At 43.2% G+C, this 26,729-nt stretch overlaps 1 protein-coding gene across 2 annotated transcripts in view; it reads left to right on the forward strand.

Annotated features, from left to right (window-relative positions):
- Positions 1-3,116: 3,116 nt before the first annotated feature.
- The window catches only part of LOC147455796 (BAT2 domain protein), a 37,963-nt gene continuing 14,350 nt past the window's right edge, over positions 3,117-26,729 (forward strand). The window contains exons 1-3 of one of the 2 annotated variants that reach the window (XM_086514451.1): positions 3,117-3,252; positions 3,348-3,548; positions 3,625-3,837. In XM_086514451.1, coding sequence (XP_086370577.1) covers positions 3,390-3,548; positions 3,625-3,837 — 372 coding nt within the window. In that variant the 5' untranslated portion in view covers positions 3,117-3,252; positions 3,348-3,389. The remainder of the gene's footprint in view (positions 3,253-3,347; positions 3,549-3,624; positions 3,838-26,729) is intronic. The other variant, XM_086514452.1, reaches the window with a different exon arrangement.

The following is a 26,729-nucleotide window of genomic DNA, read 5'->3' on the forward strand; positions in this document are numbered from 1 at the left end:
AGTGTCTCGATGCTAAAAAATGGCTTAAATGAGCATCACAATAGAGAGTCCACATCGTGGTTGGGAGAGGAAGGTATGTAGGGAGAGCTCATGGCTGAATATACGGGGAAAGGAGGACCTAATGTGGTCAAAAGCTGAGCACTCAAGTAGTGTGTGGTACTCACTCTCTCGCACTTGACGAGGGCATAAGGTGCAAAGTCCATGAGACTCCTCATCAGTGCCCCAACGTCCTGTCTCGCAGCATAGAGAATGGGAGCTAAGATGAATGGAGGCAATGGTGTGGATCGCACTCAACGGGATGGACTCAAGGATGTAGGGATGGGTTCGGTTACCTCGTTCGGAGAAGAAGAGAGATTTGTAGTTTGGGGCAACATTGTGGTGTAATGGCTGAAGCGAGAACCTCCGGATTTCTCCCAAGCCGTGATACATTGGCGTTGTAAGAAGGCCTCATTAACTTGGGAGTCAATCGATGCATCCTTGACCAAGTGACATGCATCCCATCTTCCAAACCATTTCTTGATGTCAAGCATCCACCTCGAACTTAGTATTTTGCTCTTGCATCTCTTTTGGACCTTTTGACTTGCTTCATATGCGATTGTAGGAAGTTGATGCAAAGGGCTACCTTGTGTCTTAAGCATGTACTCCACAACCCTTTGCATGTCCAAGACCTCAATGGGAAGTGATCCGGACTCAAGAAGTAAGAGCATGTAGGGTGTTTGTGTTTTGACTTGGAGAAAGTTGGTAAGGAAACGCTTTTGAACATTCTCAAACTCTTTCCAAGTAGACTTCCCGATGCTTCCACCCCACACCTCCACTCCATAAAGAAGCCCCGGTGTCAGCAATGTGTCAAAGAGGTACTTTTTGAGAGCCCAACACTTGATCTCTCCAACATTGCACATGTTCTCAAGTGCATAATAAGCCCTCTTTCCGGCTTCCAAGCGACGCATTGCACAATCCTTCCATTTATGATTGGATGGAACCTCAAGGCCAAGGTACTTGAAGTGATCTACCACTTCAAGCTGCTCATTGTTGTATACAATGCATGGATTTTTGTAATTGAGGGTCTTTACAAGCATAACCTTGGTTTTGGATCCATTCACGATCAGCCCGCTATGTAGGCAAAAGCGTTCCAAGACACTCATAAGCTTTTGTGCATCTTCTAAGGTATGTGCCAAGAGCACTACATCATTGGCATAAAGCCAAAGCATGATCACCACATTTTTGATCTTAACCTCTTCTATGCCTTCTTACTGCATAAAATCAAGAACCATGCATTCCAATTCATCAATGAATAGCCCAAAGAGGTTTGGGGAAAGTGGGCATCCTTGTTTGACACCAATGGTGCTTGCAAAAAATTCTGAAATTCCATCTCCCATATGTAATCCACATATCACTTTTTGGTAGATGCGAAAGACTGCATGCATAAATTCTCTCGGCACTTGAAGGCTTTGCATACATCTCCAAAGATTTCCTCGCGGTACCATGTCAAAAGCTTTTTTGAAATCCACAAAGCAACAATACAACTTTTTTCCTTTCAATCGAAACGCTTCCATAAGAACTCGAAGAGTGACAAGGTGATCAATAGTGCTATGATGCTTTCAAAAACTTGCTTGGCCAAGCGCACGTTTGCCATTCTTTTCAGCCCATTCACTTATCTTCATCTCCATAATACATCCAAATAACTTTGCCATCAAAGAACCAATCATTATAGTGCGATAGTTATTCACATTGTTTACATCTCCTCCTTTGTGCAAAGGTTTGATCCAATTTGCACTCCAATCATGAGGCATGCCATGCTGAAGTGCAAGGTTAAACATATCGCATATCTAATATCGTGTTTTCTTGCTTGTCCATTTAATCATTTTAGCCTTGACACCTTGAAGGTCCACTGCCTTGCGAGTAACAAGTTTCTCAAGCGCACGGCATACATCTTCAATGGTAAAGAAGGGAGATATAAACGGAAGGGAGCTACAACACTCCATCTTATCAACATTGGGTTGCTCATAGAGGTTCTTGCAATGCATTTACATATCCTCAAGATTCAAGTCACCAAAGCTCTCAATGCGCTTGCCTTTTAGATTTTGCCAAAACTTGTCACATGCATATGCTTTCTCTTGCACTAAAAGAAGTTGTTTTTTGACTTCTCACCTTCTCCTCTTCTTTTGAACAAGTGGTTTGTATGTGTGTGAACATTCCAAGTAACCTTCCTTGTCTTTGCTTACATCCAATCTTAGCAAGTGTTTTCGGGTTTGATTACATTCCATGTCAAACCATTTTTTCTTGGTGCTACCCTTCTTAGACCTTTTGCAAGACATGTGTTTCACTGAAAAGCATTCCTTCGCACAAGAGCAAATTACTTCTTTGAAAACTTTCCACTTGCATTCTAATATTGGGCTCTCTTGATGCTCTATTATGCTTAACATTTGGTCCACCATATCAGTATATATAAGTGCTCGTTTGAAGTCCACACGTAGGTAGAAATGATTCACATCATGATTGGAAGCTACATGCTCGGTCCGTTTACCACACTTGAGGTCAATACATAACATTCTATGATCCGGTTCCGGATTCCATTCACCAAGTGTAAAGCTTTGTATGCATATTAGAGTGGCTTCTGAGAACAACATATAGTCAATCACCCTATCACCATTGTGCTTTCTACATATAAAGTCATTGGTGCCTTGCCATAGAGATACACCATTTGCAATGAGCATTCCGGTACTATTGTACATATGTAGAAGTGACTTTTCATATTGATCCAGTTCTTTTGCATCATTAAAACTTCGATTATACATGTATGAGTCATCCATTCTTCTTGAGACATGCGACATGTCGACTTGTTGTGTGTCGTGCTTTAACGTATTTGTGCGAGCATTCATGTCTCCAAAAACAATGACTTCATCATGATCCTTGTAATGAGCAATGTCTTCCTCTAGTTCAACAAAGGGCTAATCTCTATCCATATCCAAGCGAACATAAATGTTGGAAAGAGAGAGAGAGAACGTTGCTAAATTTGGCATGCCTTCTAATATTGGCTCCGTGTACTTTGCTCGAAGACACTCGAGAAAATCTCCCACATAGAATCTAAGAATATTCGCAGATTCTTCAACATTCGTGAGGAAAGAAATTTTAACGCTCATAGAAATTTTCCCAGAGAGAGAGAGAACGTTCGTTGGCGACGAAAGCAGAGACAGATATTGACCGAGGAGAGATTCAGATCTTGGACATTTTGGTATGCTCTCTGCAACCAAGGTTGGTTTTGCATTTTTTTGTGCATCTTCTGCGTGTGCTCTCTTTCTTTTTTGCAGAGCAGCGTGATGGGTTCTTCCATATTTTACATTTTGCAGCTCTTCTTGATGCGAAGTTATTAGTCCCATGCATTGAGAGACATGGATGAGTCTTTGCCACCTGCTCCGCCGCCGCCCGTGCCACAAGAAGCTTCTTCTGGATGGGGTGGTGGCTGGGGGAACTGGGGTAGTTCTGCTTTTTCAGTTCTGTCCGGTATTCAGAAAGTGGCTGTCTCGGCAGCGGATGAGATAACCAAAAATGTATGCATTGTTTAATCTTATAAATTTTGCGTTTCCGAGTGGTGGTTTGTAAGTAAATCAGTGCACCTTGGTTTAGGCAATAGCAGCTGCCAAAGATGCTGCTAAAGGAGTGGCGGAGCTGCAAGAGAATGTTACTGGCTCTCTCAAGCTGCAAGATCAAGGTGATGCTGAGGACGCATCACCACTTGTGGAGACAGCTGAGAGTGACACTGAGCTTCCTCAAGACAAGCTAAGGAGTGCAGCCTTACAGAAGCTGGAAGAAGCTGGTCAAGATACCGCCTTGGGTCACGTATGTACTCATACTCACAATCCCCCTATATTTTGAAGCGTGTGCATTTGTAGGTTGTTTCTTAAGGAAGGGTAAAATCTTCAGTGTAGTGTCTTTGAAGAAGAGAGTTGCTCATTTTATCAGTAAGTGAAGCCAAACTACAAGCAGTGTTTTGGAAACTTAAATGTTACATGCTATCTTTTTCGTAACAAACTAAGCATGCCATCCACTTCGGCAACTTGTTGTAACTGCCCTTCAACATGATCTTGCATGTGTAGACGCTTGAAAATTCTTTACTAGATTTCTTGAACTGATTATATCTTGTCTGGATTGTTTTGAGCAGTATATATCTATGAAATCACATATTTTTCTTGCTCGATCTATGTCAGAGAGAAGAGTGAATATGAGAGTTTATCTAATTTGTTTTAGAGTCAGAGTGTCTCGATTTTCTCAACTCTCATAGGGTTTGCTATTCAGAGGGTCTTTTGAGAAACTTACCTTTTAAGCAATTAGGAGATCGCCCTATTGAGAGTTTACCTCCAACAGATCCCCGTGTAGAGTTAGCAGAGCACAATAACAAGAAATCATGAGCCAAGTCAACGACCCATTGGAAAAGGGCTTGGACCAATGGAGCTTATCGCCTTTTTATTCACGAGTGCTAGTTGTGCGGGAAAACGGATCTTCAAGGATGTGCATTGACTATAGAGCTCTTCAAAAAATCATCAAGAACAGGTTTCTAGTACCTAGGATGGATGATATACTTGATAGGTTGCAGGGTTCTACTTGTTTCAGTAGGATCGATTGGAAGAGTTGATACGATCAGATCAAGATTGCTCTCAGAGATATACATAAGGCTGTGTTCAGGACATCCTTTGGATTGTATGAGTTTTTGATGATGCTGTTTAGGCTTACTAATGCTCTTGCAACATTCAAGAGGATGGACATGATTTTTTGAGAGCATTGTGAGAGTGCGCGCGAAAAAAGAGAGAGAGAGAGAGAGAGAGAGAGAGAGAGAGAGAGAGAGAGGTAGGTCTACAATTCAAAACCACAAGTGAGAGCCTACCCACCCTAGGCACATATATAATGAAGTAGGTGTTTGTAGGGCAATTACCCAACAAAAAGACAGATGTGGGAAAAACCTAAATACAAAATAGGTAAACTTAGAAACGCCAACTTTGGCCCAAAAATGGTGGGACAAAACTGCCTAGAAGGTTTCAACCATGCAATCTACATGAAATACACTGGGTGGCTAGCTTGAGAAGACCAATAGTTTTACAAGAATGCCATAATTATGGAGGAGGGGCCCCTCAACACGTGCTGTTGAAACAATGCACAAAAGCCATCCTTGCTAGGAAAAGCCTTTGTGAAGATGTTTGCTACATTGTTTGTTGTAGGATACTGTGATTGTTACATGATAGAAGTATGGTAGCAGCTTGAGGAAATCTCAACACCCCAAGCAATTTCCAAAAATACCTTCACAAGCAGTGAAACAATCTGATTTGTACTCCTCTTTTGGCAATGAAAGAGCAACCGTGGGTTGCTGCTTGTTGCGCCAGAAAATAACTCCATAAAACTCATGTGGGTTACCTGCTGAATGTCAGCCATACTGATCTTGCAATGTGTAACCTCTAGAGTGACCATACAATATGCCATACTCTAAAGTGCTAGACATTACTACAAAGTACAAAGAGCACATTGTCAATGTTTCTATTGAGGGTTGGTCGAAAAAGAACTAAAAAATGAAACGATGTCTAGGTGAGAGGATGCCAACCATACAAGGAAGCCCACAACATTCTGATATAGTGACTAATTAACCAATGGGGTGGGATGATGTAATATACATCCTTTGCGGGCTCAAGAGGAGTGCTTATAGGTTTGCAAGTCTTCATCTCGAATCTATTAAGGATGTCATTGAAGTTTTTCCACTGAGAGAAGAAATAATAGGTGTTTCACATGCTAGTAAATATCTAGGTTGGGTACTAATGCAACTATATGGGAACACTCCCCAGTGCCTACACCTAGCAGACACTAGTTGTGCTCATGTGCAATCAGAGGGTATGCAACTACTCTAAAGTGTGTGGGTATGCACGTCCTGCGTACATGCTCACAAGGTTGCCATAACACTTCCTAGGCTGTCCTAAACCCTAGAATTAGGAGTTAGCTTGTCCACATGCACATGGGGTTAGATGTGCACGTGACATCCCTCCTTTTCAAGGTGAGGTACTGGTACTGAGTTGCATGGCTTCTTGGCAGGGCGCCAACTCCTCCGGGAAATCTGTGAAGAAATCTTTACCGGCCCACTCTGCTACTTGGGTGCTGTGATACTTGAACTTCAAAAAAGACTGCAGTGCTTGCTTCTTTGAGCCGCGCTGAAAGTGATGGAGAATAATCTACTTCGACTCCATGTCTTCAACTTCGTCTACATGTAAGGGTTGCTAAAGTTCCGCAATTTCCGTTGGGATGCCTTGTGGCATTGCTGTACGGAAAATCCGGGAAATTGCGTTGGCTGATGCTGAGCTTTTAGCGCCATGCTTTTGGGAGCAGTAACTAGTGCTTTTGGGCTTCTGCTTTTGGCAACCCTTGTATTGTTTATAAGTGCCTTGAGCGTCAGACTCGAGAGGATCTGGACTTGGAGTGCCGGACCCTTGGGGAGCTGTAGCTTTGCAAAGCAATAACAAAGAAATATCGGAAGGGCGCCAGTCTTTGGAGCCAGTGCATCTAGGGATGGAACCCCGCCATTCCGTGTCAACGTGCTCTCTCTCTCTCTCTCTCTCTCTCTCACGTTAAGTTCAATTGTTTGCAGATCGTGCGTTGTTATTGATTTCTCTCTTGGAGTGTCCAAGCCTGAATCAAACGAATCTTCTTCTACGGAGAATCTGATCCTTTCTGCAACACACATGGTTCTCGTGGAGAATTTGATAGAGACGACACCCCTTCGATGGTTAGTCTGCGGGAAGATGGAGAAAAGCTCTATCCTAGCGTTGGAATAGAAGAAACTAATTGTTTGGTGCACATCTAACCCTATGTGCATGTGGACAAGCTAACTCCTATTTCTAGGGTTTTGGACAGCCTAGGAAGTGTTTTGGCACTCTTGTGTAGCCTGTCTACTACGTGTAGGTACTGGGGAGTGTTCCGATATAGTTGCATTAGTATCCAGCCTTGGTATTTACGTGCTTGTGAAGCACCTCTAATAAGTGAGTTTATTCATTCATTAACAAGCGACATCTCGTGGGATTTTAAGTTGCATGCCCGACCGAGCTTTAATTCCCTATATATGTGACCCTAAGGGTCACTTATCAAGCATAAGCCAGTACCCTCAATATCAACACCAAGTACCCGTAGCACCTCAACATCTCTGGCGTTTTTACACCAGATCAGCCCATCATCACTAGTGTTTTCAGTTTTCAGCCATAACCTCGCCACTGTCATGCAGTAGCAAGTAAGTTATGGGAACGGGTGATGAGCACCATGATTCATGTATTTAGATGCATGGAAACATTCTCCATAATGTACATATGCACGCATAAGAAAAAAGTTAAATTATATACCTCATCTAATAAATTATTTCGAGTCATTTTCTAACTTCACCTTATTTTCTTTATGATATTTAATCCTCTCATGCATATTTAGTATGAGTCCAACACGACATAAGCAAATGCACTAGCTTGTCTTTTTCCTACCATGCATCATTTTTAAATTCATATCATTCCTCTTATTAACTTTAGTCAAAGCCTGCATGGCATGCTTACATTCACCATGATGCTTTTAGTTTTAGAAGCAAATGACAACTTAAGCGAACCTAAAGACTTCTAAAGCTAGAAGTATCTAAGAGAAAGGACAAGTGGCAATAAGAAGACTTCTAAGTTCTAGCAGGACAAGTGGAAAGAAGAAGACTTCTAGAAAGACAAGTGTCATCACCAACAAGGAGATATTTTGAGATAAAAAATTAGAGAAGCAAATAGACAAGCGTTACTCATATTCTTCACATTGTTAACACTTGTGACACAAATAGCTCGACACTTGTTTGAGTGCTACCAAATATCTTTCCTCAAGGAGATAACTTCACCTATAAATAGGGTCCTTCTTTCCTCACTTGGACAAGGTAGCAAACCAAGCCCGAATATCCTAAACACACTTTCACTCTATCAAGCAAAGCTCTTGCATTCTATCAAGCCAAGCTCTTCCACTCAATCGAGCCAAGCTCTTCCACTCAAACGAGCCAAGCTCTTCCACCTTATCGAGCCAAGCTCTCCAATTCAAACGAGCCAAGCTGTCACAAAGTGATGACGTGGCATGACCAAGTGGACAAGAGAAACTTATGGAGCACAAGCTGTGGGGCTTAAAACTCTAAAGACCAAAAGCTTGAGCTCTAAGGAGGATTTCTGTAAAATGCGTTGACATGCTAATGTGGCAGTCCGCACAATGACGTGGCAAGATGGTACGGAGTTTTCCGTGTTTTGCGCTGCTAGTGCCACGGCAGGCTGTACGGATTTCCGCAAATTTCGACGGTTGCTTATGGAGAGCCCAACGCTAGCTTTTGGGAGCGAAAGTGATTTTGAATCCGATTACTTTTGGGGTTCTGCTTTTGGGCATCCCTTGTAAGTTTAGAAGAGCCCTTGGGCCTCTCATTTTGCAGAGCATCTGGACGTAGAGTCTGAGAGCAAAGGACCCTCGGGCGTTGTACTTTGTAGTGATCAATAATAAAGAAATACCGAAAGGGGCGCCAGTCTTTGGGGCCAGTGCTTTTGTGCGCGGAACTCTGCCATGCCGCGTCGACTCTCTCTCTCTCTCTTTAGAAAAGTTCAGTGATTTGGAACTTTCTGCTCGTGTGTCGCTATATTAATTTCTCGCTTGGAGTGTCGAAGCTTGTAACAGTGGTATCAAAGCTCATAAAGATTCTTCTTCTACGAAGGATCCGATCCCTTTTGCAGAGGTTCTCGAGGAGAATTTGACAGAGCAGACAAGATTTTGTTTGTGAAAGAATCTTCATGTCCTGACCACAAACTTATTGGCCATTCCCACCCCTCGTCCATCGCGCAATGGGCACACTCCCATCTTCATCGCTCTGTCTTAAGACATGTGGGTTCTTGCGGAGAATCTGATAAAGATAATAGTGGGAAGGCAAAGAAAAGCTGAAATTTGGCGTGGAAATTGAAGAAAAGAACGAAGAATTGGGCAAATTTTTGGGTGCGTAAGTTTATTAGAGTGGAGTACAAATGTCAACTGTAGGTTAACACGTGTGTGAAAAGATTAATGAAGTACTCCCAGAACCCGAAATATGAAGACTTACATGATGGATGAGATTCACGTGAGATGGTGAGAGGCCATTCATTCTCCTGGAGAAAGTTAAAAGGATAGATGAGTGCAAAAAAGAGAAAGTTGTACTTGCAAAAAGAGCTGGATAGAGCTCTTGAAAAGAAGATGAACTAGATAATGAAAGGCTTGAAGCACTCCCGGAAGAAGAGGAAATCGGTGGATTTTCCCGGTTATTTGGGCTGAAAGTTGAGTTTCGAGGTGGCAAGCAGATCCAGAAAGCGTGCTCGTTTCAAGGACAACTCATATTTTTCTTCGTTTTTAGAGAGTTCAGACAGTTCGTTCTCTTAGTAACTAGTTCTAGAGAGGATTTGTGAGGTGCAGCGGAAGTGTTTAAGGATTTAGCTCAGATCTAGTACTCTGCACAAACACAAGGTTAGGTTACTTCACTGGAAAAGAGAAACTGAACTGAAAACAATGAAGGAGAGAGTGAGTCAAAGAGAGACGACATTGCATTTCGGGTCCCAATCACCCTCAAGGGCCCCCTTGCTCTACTGCCAGAGTAAGTACTTGCTTTATTACTTGCACAAAATGCTGATACAATGATGCTAAATGTTGAGATGCTAATGGGTACTTGATGCAGATGCCCGGCACTGTTGAGATACTGACGGGTACTACGGTAGATGTTGAGGGGTATTGCACTGGCTTGGGAGGCTAAGTGCTGGGTATTGCGGATACTTGGTGCTGGGTACCGCGGGGGCTTTGGTGCTTGGTACTGCGGGTACTTTGGGTATTGAAGGTACTTGGGTGCTAAGGACATGGAGGTCCTGATGATCCCTACGTTGAGCTAGGCAGGAGCCAAGCCAAAACGTAAGGGGTGCTAGATGTTGGGGTGCTGTGATGACGACGACGACGACTACGAGGGGTACTTCGACGACGATACTTGGTAGAGATGCTTGTACGGCGAGGCTAGGGTTGAATGCTGAAAAGGCTAGGGAATGCTTGCTGGAATCTGCAAATGTGACGAGGTTATGGGCTGAATGCTGAAAATGCTGAGATGTGGCTGAGGGACCTGGTGCTGTGAGTACTACTGGTTCTTCTGCTTCCTCTGCCTCCTCTGCTCTTCAAGCACTGCCCCATACTGCCTAAATGAGACGTAAGAGTGGGCCGAGCAGATTAGTCTTCAACCCATGATTTCATAAAATTGCCCAAAGTCACTTATTATTAAGTGAACTTATAGGAGGCGGTTCACACGCTTAAATGCCTATATGCCGATTGAATGTACTATGCAAGAGAGGGTATGCAACAATGACCGGCCTGGACATGCATGTCCTGCTAGAGGCTCACAAAGTGTCGGGCTAGGTCCTATGCGAACTACGACTGACGGTAGACTGTAGCAGAAGCTTGTCCATGTGGCTCAAGTGCAGTGCACACGTGACAACTCGCAAAAAGAGCTGGACAGAGCTCTTGAAAAGAAGATGAACCAGATAATGAAAGGTAGATTTTCTTCGTTTTTAGAGAGTTCCGATAGCTCGTCGTCCTCTAGTTCCAGAGAGGATGAGAAAAGGCGGAAGATGTGAAGAAAGAGCAAGAAAAGCAGATTTCTGAAAAAGTCTAAAGGCATGAGAGGCCATCTAGCAGTTCAGAGGAGGAGAGCTCGTCCTCTTTTGACAGTGAACAGATGAGCAAGAAGACCAAGGAGTTCAAGGAAGGGGATCAGGCCATAAGGTTTGAGACATTTTCAAGCTACCAAGAAACCCATCGAGCCCTTGAGTTTGTACAACAGTTTGACGTCCCATTCTCTGGAGGCTGGTTCACTGAACACTCCAAGGTGTGAAGGGCGGCATCTTACTTGAAAGGAACTGCATAGATATGGTGGTCTACTGTGTTGTTATGCAGAGAAGCACCTGTGATGTGGGTAAAATTCAACAAAATTTTCACGTCAACTTGGATTTCGAACGAATATGAAAGAGATGTCATTACGGCTTGGCATCATTTGAGAATGACTAAGAAAGATACATTGGATGACTACTCCCAGAGGTTTTGGGATACTTATTTGCCAGTGTCTTCGTTTCGAAAGGTTACTTCCATGGACCAGATTGAGCAGTTTTGCTGTGGTTTGTCAAAAGAGACCATTCAAGAGTATTTTTTTTGCGTAGAAGAGAAGTTTAACTCTATCGAGAGACTTATGGGACATACTAAGCAAGGATTTGGGATGCATGCCGGCTCATTGACTTATCCTATGGATAGGAGCAAGAGTCTTCCAATGGAGAAAATGAATTGGGGGAACTGAATGACAGATCATCGAAGGATTCTGGAAAAGAAAGAGGAACTTATGAACCTAGTGAAAGAGCTTCTAGAGAAGGGTCTCATTCAGCCTAATACATGACCTTATTGTTCGCCAGAGTTGTTGGTTTTAAAGAAAGATGGATCTTGGAGAATGTGCATTGACTACAAGGCTCTCGATAAAATTACCATTAAGAATAGGTTTCCAGTTCCCAGGATCGATGATATACTAGACAGAATTCACGGTTCTACTTGTTTCAAGAGAATTGACTTGAAGAGTGGTTATCATCAGGTCTGATTTGCTCGATGTCTATAAGGTAGTATTTAGGAGGTCTTTTTGATTGTATGAGTATTTGGTGATGCCTTTTGGTCTAACGAATGCTCTTGCAACTGTCACGTGACACATCCAGCCCTATGTGTCCGTGCACAAGCTGCAGCATGATCAAGGTTCAGTCAGTCCAGTCAGTCTAGATTAGAAGTGATCTGGCACTTTTGTGAGTCTATTCGTAGACCGTGCATGCCCAGTCACTTAGTGTAGATGCATATCCTCTGGTTGCACACACCATGATCATCAGTATTCCCTTCAGAGTCCATCAGATTCAGTCAGGGGAATTTTCCTGTGCATTTAGCCTATTTTCCCTATTTTTGGTATTTTCACTTATTATTTTTAAGTGACTTTCCAACAAAAGATATATAAGCAAACCCAAGTTAGCACTTTCTGGCAGAAGAGGTAGTAGGAGCACATGCTCAACAGGCACGAGGTAGTAGGAGCACATGCTCAACAGGCACCTTCTCAACAGAACCCCAGCAAGACTCCTGGCGTTTTTGGTCTCTCCATCCTTGCCATAGAAGAACCCCTAGTGTTTTTGGATTCCCTCAGCATCCCCATCTAGCCCTTGGCGATTTCAGCCCGGATCCTCGCCAGCAATCCCCCAAGCCTGGCGTTTGCAGTTGCACCATCGCCAGCATACCAGAACAGCCAGTGTTTTTACTAACGCCAGCAACAAGTTGCAGATTGGCATAGCGTTTTTGCCCAAGCCCCCAGATCTGCCAGCGTTTTGGGTTTTCAGCCATTCCGCAGCAGAACAGTAGTGTTTTCAGCCTTCGTGGACAGCAGACCATTCAGCCCTAGAAGCATTGCAGATACTCCCATTTTCAGCCCTCGAAAACACAGCCAAAACAGTCGTTTTCAGCCACCCAAAACAGCCCAAAGATTTGCAGATTTTCAGGAGTTAGAAGACCACAGATTTCAGCCCTAATGTTAGGTGCAACGGAAATGATTGTTTGCGCTTTGCTCAAGATGAGTGCTCCGAACTGTGCTCAAGGTTCCTTTTGTTCTTACAGAAGGTAGAGCCTTCCGTTCTTAATGAAAGAATGCTATAATCACAAACAAAGTGAATGGACACTGTGCGTGCAAGTGTATGAGACTGAGAGATAGAGAGAGAAGAGAGATACGACACCAGAGACGTTGTAAAACCCTCCTCCGAAGGCCCCACTCTCGTCGGCAACAGTGGTCTACTTATGATTGCACAATCTGGTACAAATGGATTGCATGAGATTGATGCAAGTCTAGGCGATGCCGACAATGACGACGGTGATGACGAAGTCGACCTAAGGGCTGAAATCTGCAATCTTTCTACTGCTGTCCAAAAACGCTATGGGCTGAAATCTGCTAATCTTCTATCGGTTGAATTCCGACTCTATGTCGATGACGATGTCGATGGCAACGATGCGACGACGACGCGCTGAAAACGTAGATGCTGAAATCTGCGTTTTTCTGGCTGAAACTGTAAACCTTGCGGAAACTGACCGTGTGGCGAGGAACTGCTGCGGGATGGTGAGATCTGCGAGGTTCGGGACTTGATCTGCGGGTACTAAAAGTGCTGAAAACTGAAAACGCTGATGTTCCTTGACTTTCCGTCGCGGTAAAGGTGCAAAACGCCGGGGCTGATCTGCAACAAAAAACGCTAGGGGTTGAAGGGCTGAAGCTGATGACAAAACACTGGTTTTCCTCAGGTTTAAAGGCTGAACTCTTTGCAGCATTTTGGGGCTGAAAACGCCAATGATCTGCAACTGAATGCTAGCGTTAGTGAAGTCCTAGTGCTACTGCCAGTGGATAGTGAAAACGCCAGGCATGAAGGGACATGGGGTGGCGATGGCTGGGCTAGAAAACGCCAATGGAAGGGGAGTGGCCTTGCCAAGGTTGGAGAGGGTCTTGCTGAGAGAGGGTTGGACACCTGTTGCTTGGGGAAGCCTGCTGTGCCTTTGCTCATCTGTCAATTTGTGCTAACTTGGGTTTGCTTATATATTAACTTACCCAATTTGCCCTACTGAGTACCCAACAAAAGTCACTTAATAAATAAGTGAAAAATGTTAAAAATAGGGAAAAATGGAATAAAGTCATCTGAAAAATCCCCAAACTGACTCTGATGGAATCTGATGGAAATGCTTATGTTTATGCAACCAGAGGATATGCATCTACACTGAGTGACTGGGCATGCACGGTCTACGAATAGACTCACAAAAGTGCCAGATCACTTCTAATCTAACTCGACTGGACTTGACGGAAACCCTGCTATGGTGTAGCTTGTCCACGGACACATAGGGTTGGGATGTGTCACGTGACATCCCCTCCTGTTTAAAGTGAGGTATTGGTACCGAGCTGCATGGCTTCCTTGTAGTCTGCCAACAACTCCGGATAATCCTTGAAAAACTCTGTCTACCCACACCGCTTCATGGGTTCCTCGATCTTTGAACTTCAAAAAATAATGTCGTACTTGTTTCTTCGAACCATGGCGAAACCGATGCAACAAAACTTGCTCCGATTCCATGACTTCTGCTTCATCTATGATCTCCGGTTTTTCTTCTTCCGAAACGTCCTTTGGAGGTGTTCCCTGAAACACTTTCAACCAAGAAACATGGAAAACGTTGTGCATAGACCATGAGTTAGGCAATTGCAATTTCATTGAAACCTCATTAATCTTTTTGATAACTGGAAATGAACCATACATACGAAAAGATAACTTAGGACATTTTTTTCCAACTTGCTTAAGACGTTGTTTCATAATTCGTAGATACACCCAATCTCCTTCCTTGATTGAGACCTCCTCACGATGCTTGTTAGCGTGTCGAGAATAAGATTCCTGAGCCTTGCTTAGCCGAAGCTTCACACTCAAAAATCTCATCCAATGACTGACTCTTAGCATTGGCATCAAGCATTTGACTGACCGATCGAGTCAACAGTGACTGGAATCGGCGGCCAAAAGCTGCCTCATACGGAGTTCGACCAATAGCAGAAGAGAAGGAACTTTGAGAATAGCCTGTACCAATGGGAGATAGAGCTTCCATTGAGACTGCTGATCATGAACATAAGACTTCAACACATCAAAAGCCAAACTGATTATAAATTTCCGTTTGACCATCTGACTGTGGATGAAAAGCGGAGGAAAAATTCAACTTTGTGCCAAAATTTTCAAAGAGTGCACGCCAAAAGTTGGACGTAAACTTAACATCCCTATCTGAAACAATGGATTTTGGCAAACCATAGAGGGGGTACCAATGCTTTATGAACAATCGTGCAACATCTTGTGCAGTAACTGTGGCCTTACAAGGAATCAACATGCAAAATTTGTTGAAACGATCAACAATAGTTAAACATTGAGTGTTCCTTGAATGCTGACTTGGTGGTAAGTTAGTCACAAAATCCATAGAGATATCCTGAAAAGGTCCCTCGGGAATAGGCAGCGGAAGCAAGAGGCCTTGCTGCTTACCTCGAGGAGCTTTTACTTTTTGACATATAGTGCAATGTGTGACATAACTAAACACATCTTTTCGCATTTTAGGCCAATAGAAAAATCGTTCAATCTTTTCCAATGTGGTGTTCATACCCCTGTGCCCACCCGTGAGAGAGTCATGTGCATCATGCAATATGGCTGGCTGAGAGAGGGCAACACACATAGACGCTGACGAAAAAATAACAATCCATCACGAATGAGATAGTTGTTGGGCCCTTGGGAAGCAAGGGCCTGCAACCAATACTTACCAAACTCCGAATCTGCATACTGATTCTTCATGCTGTCAAAAGACTCACCCTGTATAGAAAATGTGGTTTTTGACTCAAGAGCCAAAATTTGTCCTTTGCGACTCAACGCATCTGCAACAGGGTTAGCTTTTCCAGGCACATACTCAATCAAACCGCCAAATTGCTCAAAAAATTGTGACCACCGCGCTCGGCGATCACTCCAATGTGCACTAGGCATAGACTGGAGCCACTTGAGGGCTTGATGATCTGTGCGCACTATAAACTCTCTACCATACAAAAAATGCTTCCAATGCTTAAGAGAGTGAATGACAGACAAAAGTTCTTTATCATAAACTGAATAATTCTTTTCCGCACTATTGAGCTTCCGGCTAAGGAAAGCTACTGGGCGACCATGTTGTTGGAGCACAGCGCCTATGGCGACATTGCTCGCATCCGTCCATACCTCAAAGGGGTCATCCCAAGGGGCAAGGATAAGACACGGTGCTTTTGTCACAGCAACCTTGAGAGCTGCGAAAGCCTCAATGGCTGCCTCGGGCAAGTCTACGCGCTGACGGCGAGTCTTTACCCCTTTCAAAACATCAGTCATAGGTGCAGCAATGGGTGCAAAATTCTCTATGTGCGAACTATATGCTTGACATAAACCAAGAAACGAACGCACATCATATGCAGTTTTGGGCAAATCCCAATTACGAACCTGTTCCACCTTCGCTGGGTCTAGCTTGACGTCTTTTGCAAAAATGATATAACCCAGATAAGTGACTTCAGTAAGAAAAAATTCAGACTTCTTAGCTACAATGTACAACTGACACTCATCCAAACGTGTTAGTACCCTTTCAACATCTAATTCATGTTGCTTCCACGATGCAGAAAAAAATGAGAATATCATCTAAGAAGATGAACACACATACGCCTATCATATCGCCGAAACGACCTACCATGAGACGATTGAACGTACCCACGGCTCTTGTCAATCCAAAAGGCATAACAATATACTCCCATTGCCCTCGCTCGGTGCGAAAGGCGGTCTTGAAAATGTCGCCTTTGAATACCCGTACCTGATGGTATCCACTTTTGAGATCGACCTTGCTGAAAACCTTTGTCCCATTGAGCCTATCCAAGATATACTCAATGCGAGGCATCGGAAACTTGTTCTTGACAGTCATCTTGTTTAATGCCCTGTAATCAACACACAAACGAGACGAACCATCCTTCTTGCGAACGAACAAAATAGGGGCAGCAAAAGGACTTACACTAGGATGTATGAATCCTCTAGCCACCAACTCCGTGAGTTGTTGCTCTAACTCTTCCTCTTGTGACTTGTTCAAATGGTAGGGAGCCTTACTGACCGGCTGCGCTCCCTCTATAAGCTCGATGCGATGGTCCTCTGGCCGCTCCGGTGGGAGACGAGGTGGAAGATCATCCTGCAAAAAGAGATGTTTAAATTTCGTAAACAACTCCGAATACTTACCTGGAGCCTGAATGCTCTGGTAAACTGGGGTAGCATATATGAATGTCGCTTGTGCTCCTCGTTGTAATTCACGCTTTACCTGCACATGCGAGATGAGAGGCAAAGAATGCAAGCCCTCCTCAGTACGAATGATGAGGGGGGAATCTGTTTTGGCATGCAAAGTGAGAGTTAGAGCCTCCCAATCAACGAGAGGGTTCAATTCACGAAACCATTTCATGCCTAATATCATATCACATCCTGAGAGAGGACACACAAGAAATTTCCTACGAAAAGAAGCTTGCTGAACGGCAAACATCACATCAAGGCACTCCTTCGTGATGAGAGAGTCCATACCAGGAGCGAAGCCAGAAACCTCGATAGGAGATTTCTGACTAACCTCTAGGCGGGCTCTCTCAACAAGAGGGGGACTAATCACATCATGCATACTGCCTGGATCAAACGATATGATAAAACGCTGTCCTTTTACATGACCATAACACTTCATGAGAGATTCATCAATGTGTGTGTCAGAGTCATGAGAAGATGCAGGTTGTGTTGTGACAGAGTTTGTGCTAGCTGGGGGTGCCTTTGGTTCTTTAGGTGGGACTGTCTTAGGACAGGCCTTCTTAATGTGCCCCTTGATGTGACATTGAAAACATCTACCTTCTTTAGCATAAATCACTTGTTCTTCAACCGTGATGTATCCTCCTATAATTCCTCGTGAAGCTTTTCCATCAGGGGTTAGCTTAGGTTTTGCAGGTGTTTTAGCTTTATCCTTAGATTCATTGTTAGAGTTCTTTTCCAAGGAATTAGAGGAAGAAGGGCTCGAAGACTTACCATTCTTACCATTCTTTGTGTTCTGAGAATTCTGCGGGGTTCCTTGAGAAGTCTTGTTTTCCTTAGGCTTTCCTTTGTTGTGCTTCATCTCGTGGGCGAGAGCAATTGCTAACGCTTTGTTGAGATCGATTGGATCGAGTACTTCGACATCGTACTTGATATACTCGTCCAATCCGTAAAGAAATGCCTCCTTGCGCTTCGCATCCGATTTGCGTAATTGAGTGCCAAGCTGCAAAACACGATTAGAGAAAGACATAACCGGCATACCATTTTGCTTGAGAGCTCGCCAATTGTCCTTCAATCGTACAAGGTACTTAGGTTGCATAAACCGCGCCTTGAGTTTGTCTTGGAAATTAGCCCAACTAAAAAAGAGGGGCGTGAAATCGTCGGTTGCCTCTAGGTGCGCGGCTAGCTGTGCCTCTTGCCATGCCTGGTACCAATTTATGGCATCACCGGCAAGGTATATAGCTGCCGTCAAAACTTTGCTATTGCCTGTTTTCTTAGTTGTCGCAAAATAAGCATTAAATTGATGCAACCAAGAATGAATAACAGTAGCATCCATCTTACCGTCATACTTACTGAAGGTCAACTTCTCTGTGACTGGATTGTGTGAATCCGCATCGTGGCCTTCGCCACTGGACGAACTCCCACGATCTTTGGTTGGTTCGGTCTTTGAGGCGAGGACTTGGGCAAGCAATTCTTGAGTGCGTAGCTCTCGTCGAGCTTCACGCTCGGTCTCCATAGCCAATCTATGAGCTTCACGCTCGGCCTCCATAGCCAATCTATGAGCGGCACGATCAGCCTCCAATGCTGCGTTTCTTGCTGCCGCTTCTTCCTTCCTTAGTTCTTTTCTTTCTTTTCTTGCGTCGCGCTTGCGTTCTAAAGAAAGGCGCTTGTCTTCCTGTCTATCCATCATGGCCATCATTTGCTTCATCATTGCCTCCATAGGGTCTGGCGTAGATGGCGAAGGGGGAGGGTTGGAAAAATCTCTTGGTGGGGAAAATCCTTCGTCGCCTCTCTCATGCTCATCACCTGAATGCGAAGTATCCATGCCGCTTTGGGTGACGACCATGCGCTATGATCTTGGGGTCTTAGGCTTGCAAGGAACTTGGGTTCTTGAGGGTCTTGAGGTCCTTGATTCGTGAGAATCTTGGGTTCTTGAGGGGTTCTTTCGCTCGCAAATCGCGTTGGAGAAGGATCTTCTCTTCACCCGAGTTCTACTCCTTTTTGCGGGCACACCCCTGGGCGGCCTTGCGCTCACACCAAGGTTGCTTTTTCCCACCTCACGTCGATTGGCCGGCTGCTAAGTGCACGGTCCGCTCTCAATGAGTGAAAAGAGACACAAGGGGAGGCTGGACAAGCCCTTCTTTCTTGGGATTCCTGTCACTCTTCAACAAAACACGATTAGGAATCGCCACCCCCAAGCGAACTTGGGTTCGTGCGACCGCAACAAGCAAAAAAATTCTTGTGGTTCTTCCCTTGAGTAATGCAGAACACTTTCAAAGCTCTGATACCAGTGTAAGGTGCAGCGGAATGAATGTTGTATTTTCTCAAGATTAGTGATCTTTATTGCTCAAGGTTCCTTTTAGTTCTTAGGGAAAGTGTTGGAGCTATATATGGCTCACTCTACTGAACTTGGTCTCACCTATATATTTGTATCTTGTCCTCAATATGAATCAGTCTTTGGGAGCGTATATGGTGTGTCTCTTGTCTCGTCTCTCTCTCTTTCTCTCTACATCTCAACATGGTATCAGAGCGGTAACGATCACGCGCAGATTCAATTCATGGTGACAACAATATGTGTATGCGATTCGCATGTAAGATTCAAAATTGTTACAAATTTTATTTTTGAGCGTTGATTCTTGTTAACTGTGGTTGTTTTGTGTTAAGAAGAATATGATTAGTGTTTTATGTGGCGTTTATTTATAATCAATCTAATCGTTGATTACGTTTTCTTGTTAATGACACCCTGAACTTCATCTCAATTTTTCTTGCTGTTCTGCTCAAAATTTGGAGAAACGGGAAAAGCGCAATGGAGCGTAGCGCAATGGCACTTTTCATCCAAAACTTGTTCGTCTCCTCGAGCTCTTCGATTTGAGTTCTAGGTTTGCGTCAATCGGAGTTCGGAGCAGAAAGTTATGCTATTTTTACTGCAATAGAGCTTGACGCAGCTTTCTTCGTCCTACTTCTTCGTGAAGCGTCCGCGATCGTTTTTCTTATTTTGGCGTTAACTTTTTCGAGAAGATTTAGCTTTTTGCTATTCGTATTGTGGCCGTCAATCTTGCGTCTCACGCAACTCTATTTTGAGGACTCGTTTATTATTAACGTCTCCTTTACCCTGTCTTTTTTTGGGTGACGTCTCTCACATCTTTGGACGTTCCTTGAGCATCCTTCTTACGTTTATCGTTGACAGAACGCAGTACTCATATCTCTTTCATTCTCAATTGCGGCCTTCACCATATATGGTATGCAGATTCTGCGATCTTATCTTATACGTCTTCTCGCAATAAGATATGGCTATGAATATTCTCGTCAACGGCTTTCCTTCTGGCCAACGTTCTGTTCCTCCTTTCCAAGGTCAAGGATTTCCAGGCTGGAAAGCAAAGATGTTGTTAATTCTTGAAGGCGATGAACTCTCCGATGTTGTTCTTGGAAATCGTGTTTGTCCGCCTCAGCCTGTTGATACAGATAATGATAACGTGCTTATCACTGAAGGACCTATATTTGAAGATTGGAATGTTGCCTATACGGATTGGCAACGACGTGATAAAGCAGCTCGCCGGTATATTCTTTCTGCTCTTACTGATTCCCTTTTGCTTGATATGTATGAACTGCCTACTTCCCATGACGTATGGAAGTACCTTATTGCAAACTTTCAGAAGAAATCTGTTACAGAAATACTTTATTTGAAAGGGTTGCTTAACAAGTTACAATATGAAGTTGGTACTGCCATGACGGGACATATTGAGTCTTTCAAATCTATTATTAATCAACTTGCTGCTGCCGGTGATCCTGTTCCACAAAAGCAACTGATTACACTTCTCCTTGATACGGTGAAGGACTCTTCTTATGATAACATTGTTACTATTCTCTCTAATAAAGATGGTCTTGATTTCGATCAAGCTTGCATGTCTTTAATTGAATACTCTCAACGTCAAGAACGTCGAAATGCTGGTCACGATACAGCTATGATTTCACAAGAGGAGACTGAGTCACAACAGATGGAACGTGCTTTTTATGCTCGAAGGCGTCCATTTCAATGAGGAAACCGCAGAGGTGGCCGTCGCGGTAATATTTTCTCTCGTCTCAAATTTCCTAATAAGCAATGTTCTTACTGCAACAGAAATGGCCATACTGAAGATGATTGTTGGGCACGTCAATATGATGAAGAACACAATATTACCACAAAACAACCACGTTTATCTAGAGACTCTTCTTCTTCTTCTTGTGAATATTGTGGACGATCTGATCATCCTACTCATATGTGCTATAAGCGTCGATTCGACACAGATCGGAATAGAGCATATGCTACTGAACATCGAAACAACATTGTACCAGAAACAAGCTGCGTCCTATGTTCAGTTGCTCCAGACAGAATACTTCATGTACGTGATGGATCACTTTTTATTGTCGATTCTGGTGCTACAGGAAATATGACATATCAGTCTAAGTGGCTCCATAACTATCATCCACTGCCAGTTCAACGTGTTGTTTATCTTGCTGATGATACTACTTGTCAAGTAAAGGGTATTGGAGACTTATATCTTGGTACCTTATCTTCTTCCACTCGAATTTTGCGAGGAGTATTACATGTACCAGATCTTCAACGTAATCTTCTTTCAGTTGCTAGACTTGTTGATCTTGGTCTGTTTGTTGGATTTGATTATACCAAATGCCGAATTGAGAAAGATGGACAGACTATAGCCACTACTCCTCGAAACGGTAATTTATTTGAACTCTCTCTCAACGATGCTGTAGCAAATATTGTCACTGCTCCAGGTGATCATGATTGCAAAGTATGGCATCACCGTTTTGCTCATGCTGATTTCTCAAAACTCCTTGATCTTCAACGTCGTGATCTTGTTCATGGCATGGATCTTAAAGTCCATCCCCATATGGGAATTTGTGAATTTTGTGCTCTTGGGAAACACAATCGTAAACCCTTTCCTCTTTCAAATACAACTCATTCTCATGACATCTTGGATCTTGTTCATACTGATATATGTGGACCTCTACCTTCTTCGAGATCACAATATCGCTACTTCATTACTTTCATTGATGATTTCTCAAGGTATATGACTGTATTTCTACTTAGACAAAAATCTGAAGCCTTATCTGTTTTCAAACAATTCCACAAGGCTGCGGAACTTCAAACTGGTCATCGCCTCAAGAAGCTTCGTAGTGACAATGGAGGCGAATATGTTTCTTGAGAGTTTGTGAGTTACTGTGCTGACACAGGAATTCATCATGAACACACTATTCCATATTCGCCTCAACAGAATGGTGTTGCTGAACGAAAGAATCGCACTATTCTCAATGCTGTAAGATGTATGCTGATTCATTCTGGCTTATCTCGTGTTTTCTGGGCTGAAGCTACTTTGACAGCAACATTTATTCAGAATCATCTTCCTACTACTGCATCCTTTGGTAAGATACCCATCACAGCATGGACAGGTGACATTCCTTCTGTATCTCATTTTCGAACCTTTGGATGTATTGCTTATATTCATGTTCCCAAAGAAACACGAACAAAGCTTGATGCTCCTGGTCTTAAAGTTATTTTTATTGGATATTCTTACACTTTCAAAGGCTACAAATTCTATGACCCTTCCTCCAAGAAAGTAATTGTGAATCGTGATGTTACTTTTAACGAACAGCTTATGGGAGGCTCATGGTCCATGGATGATTCTGATGATACTAAATCATTGCTTCAGGCTTTTCCATTTCTTTCAGAAGATGAAACTCTTCCTATAGAGCAACTTTCCTCCTCACAACCATTCATTCCAAATGTTGCCAATGATGATATTGATATTTTTGTTGATCTGCCTATTGATTTTGAACATGGCTCATGTCATGTTTATGATGACGATATTGCTGATAATGCTTTTTCTACTTCTGAAGATCCCGTTACTTATGATGAAGCTATCTCTTCACCACAAAAGGATCAATGGCAAGAGGCTATGGAAGCAGAGTACGATTCTCTTATCTCTAAAGGTACATGGATACTAACTGAATTACCTCCTGGTCGTACAACTATTAAATGTAAGTGGGTGTATAAAACAAAAGTAAAAGCAGATGGATCTTTTGACAAGTTCAAGGCGCGTTTAGTTGCAAAAGGTTACTCCCAAGTAGCTGGTGTTGATTATCAAGAGACTTTTTCACCAGTTGTTCGCATTACAAGTGTTCGAGTTTTATTGGCATTTGCTGTTCAATTTGATTTAGAAGCTCATCAAATGGATGTGCGAACTGCTTTTCTTAATGGTGACTTGGAAGAGGAAATTTATATGGAACAACCAGAAGGGTTTGTTATTCCAGGTAAAGAAGACCTTGTTGCTCAACTCCATAAGGCACCATATGGTCTCAAACAAGCTTCGCGAGCCTGGTATACAAAATTTGATCTTTTTCTCACCTCTAAAGGATTCATCTCTTGCTCGTCAGACCCCAACTTATACATAAAACGCCAAGGTAGCAGTTTTGTGATTCTTGCTCTTTATGTGGATGATACCATCCTTGTTTCCAATGATTTGGGATTTCTTCAGCAAGTGAAAAATTTATTGTCTTCTGCATTCGATATGGTGGATCTTGGAGAGATTCACTCTTGTCTTGGCATTCAAATCCAACGGAACCGTACAAAAGGTATTTTATTCCTTCGACAGTCAAAGTTTATTGCAGATACTATTCAAAAATTTGGTATGGAATCTGCACATTCAGCCAACACACCTTGTCTTGCGAGCTCTACGAAGAATACTTCTGACAATGGCGGTCAACTTGTCACAAATCAACCTTATGCTAACTTGATTGGATGTCTTCAGTTTGTTGGCATGAACACTCGTCCTGATATTCTGTTTGCTGCTAACTATCTTGGACAACATCTTGCATGTCCTTCTCTTAAGCATTGGTCTGCTGCAAAGCGTGTATTGAAATACTTGAAAGGCACTACAGATTTTGGTTTAGTCTATCGACGACAACTCACATCGGATTCTATGCAATCTCTTTCTCTTTTGGGTTACACAGATGCAGACTGGGCAAGCTCACATTTATCTATGCGATCTACTAGTGGAAATTGCTTCTTTATAAATGGTTGTCTTGTTTCTTGGACCAGCAAAAAACAACGTTGTGTTGCAGTTTCTACGATTGAGTCAGAATATGTTGCGGCATCACTTGCAGCTCGTGAGTTGATTTGGCTTCGACAAATGCTGGTTGATATTGGTCACTCTCCTCTTTCTAGCACACCCTTGCGGTGTGACAACCAAAGTGCTATTAGTCTTGCAAAAGACTATGTTCAACATAATAAGTCAAAGCACATTGCTGTCCATTATCATTATGTCAGGTATGAAGTACGCAAGGGAACCATTATGGTTGAACACTGTCCAAGTGACCAGATGATTGCAGACATTTTGACCAAAGGCCTCAATGAGTCACGTTTCATCCTTTTGCGCTCGGAGCTTGGAGTTGCTTCGGCCTCACTCTTTCTAGATTAGCTTCTTTTCTATTGTAATAGCTTTGTACATATGACATTGTAATCTTTTAGGTACCATGCACTATGCACACTCCACATTTGCACCTTGTGATATCTAAGTCACTTGAATATTTGTACATAGATGCACAATTCACTTTCACATCATCACCACTGGTTCATATTTCACATTGTATAGGGGCTTGGGTTTTTCCCTTGAACTCCCCAAGGGTTTTTTCATCCAAAGCTAGAGACCTTTGTTTGAGTGGGGGTGTTGGAGCTATATATGGCTCACTCTACTGAACTTGGTCTCACCTATATATTTGTATCTTGTCCTCAATATGAATCAGTCTTTGGGAGCGTATATGGTGTGTCTCTTGTCTCGTCTCTCTCTCTTTCTCTCTACATCTCAACAGAAAGAGAGCTTTCCGTCTTATGGAGAGTGCTATGATCACGAACAAAGTGAGTGGATTGTGCGTGCAAGTGAATGAGACTGAGAGAAGGAGAGAGAAGAGATACGACACCGAGAGGTTGTAAAACCCTCCTCCGAAGGCCCCACTCTCGTCGGCGAGAGTGGTCTACTTTGATTGCACAAAGGTGTACAATGCGAATGCAATGGATAGATGCAAGTTGGACTATCCGATGACGACGACTCGATGGCTGAATCTGTGATCTTCTTTGACTGGAATCGTGGACTGTTTTCGGGGCTGATTTGGGGCTGAATTTCCCTGCTTCTGCTGATGCTTTAAGGCTGAAAGAAAACGCTGGCTTCTAGGCTGATGCTGCGTTTTTGATGAGACTGTTGCCGGCTGAAAACGCTGAGGTTCTGCTGCGTTTTTGAAGGGCTGAAGCTGATGACAAAACGCTGGTTTTCCTCAGGTTAAAGGCTGAACTCTTTGCAGCGTTTTGGGGGCTGAAAACGCCAATGATCTGCAACTGAATGCTAGCGTTAGTGAAGTCCTAGTGCTGCTGCCAGTGGATAGTGAAAACGCCAGGCATGAAGGGACATGGGGTGGCGATGGCTGGGCTAGAAAACGCCTATGGAAGGGGAGTGCCTCGCCAAGGTTGGAGAGGGTCTTGCTGAGAGAGGGTTGGACACCTGTTGCTTGGGGAAGCCTGCTGTGCCTTTGCTCATCTGCCAATTTGTGCTAACTTGGGTTTGCTTATATATTAACTTACCCAATTTGCCCTACTGAGTACCCAACAAAAGTCACTTAATAAATAAGTGAAAAATGTTAAAAATAGGGAAAAATGGGATAAAGTCATCTGAAAAATCCCCAAACTGACTCTGATGGAATCTGATGGAAATGCTTATGCTTATGCAACTAGAGGATATGCATCTACACTGAGTGACTGGGCATGCACGGTCTACGAATAGACTCACAAAAGTGCCAGATCACTTCTAATCTAACTTGACTGGACTTGACGGAAACCCTGCTATGGTGTAGCTTGTCCACGGACACATAGGGTTGGGATGTGTCACGTGACATCCACATAAAGACGCCGACTAAAATACAAGAAACGATCACGAATGAAACACTCGAACAATGCGTGCGTATCAATCATGCGAACACTTCCTGTAAGGGTTCTTTGGACCTAGGCTCGAGAGCCAAGATCGGTTCTTCCTGATTGGTCGAATCTTCCTGTGGGGGTTCTTGGGACCTCGACTCGAAAGCTAAGATCGGTTCTTCGTGATTGATCGAATCTACGAGGTTAGCTTCGCTAGAAAAAGCATCAACTAACTCATTATCCTTGTGAACAATCACATCTCTTCATGCAACTCATCATGCTTGTAAGAAATCACATCTTGATCATGCAAATCATCATGCTTATCAATATCATTCAAATCATCATGCAAATCATTGTCATTAAAATCATCATGCTTCTCACAATCATGCAAATCCTGTGTATTATGCTTTGGAGAAGAAGAGATTGAGAGAGTCTCCTTTCCCCAAATCTCTTGCATTTGTGTGTGAACTTGAGAATAGAGTCGCCAGAACTCTTTGTTTTGTCGGCCGCTTTGTTCTTGTATTGCTTTGTTCTTTGCTTGTCTTGCTTTGTTCTCGCGATCAAATTTGGCTGGACTTTCTTTTTCTTCCAAGTCGTACTGACGCTGTATGGCTGCCATTCCTTCTTTGTATTCACGATCTATGGCTGCCCTTTGTTCTTCGTAGGCCTTTCTTTCTGCTTTTCTTTCTTCGCATTCTAACTTCCTTTCCATAAACAACTGCTTCAACTCCTCCATAGGAGTTAGTGCAATCTTTGTCGTAGATGGGGAAGAGTCGGAAAAATCTCCTAGTGGGGAAAATTCTTCTTCGTCTCTCTCATGCTCATCACCTCCAAGCGAAGTATCCATTTCGCTTCGAGTGATG

The sequence above is a fragment of the Adiantum capillus-veneris genome, chromosome 6, assembly GCF_014529385.1.
Source record: "Adiantum capillus-veneris isolate H3 chromosome 6, ASM1452938v2, whole genome shotgun sequence".
Taxonomy (NCBI): Eukaryota; Viridiplantae; Streptophyta; class Polypodiopsida; order Polypodiales; family Pteridaceae; genus Adiantum; species Adiantum capillus-veneris.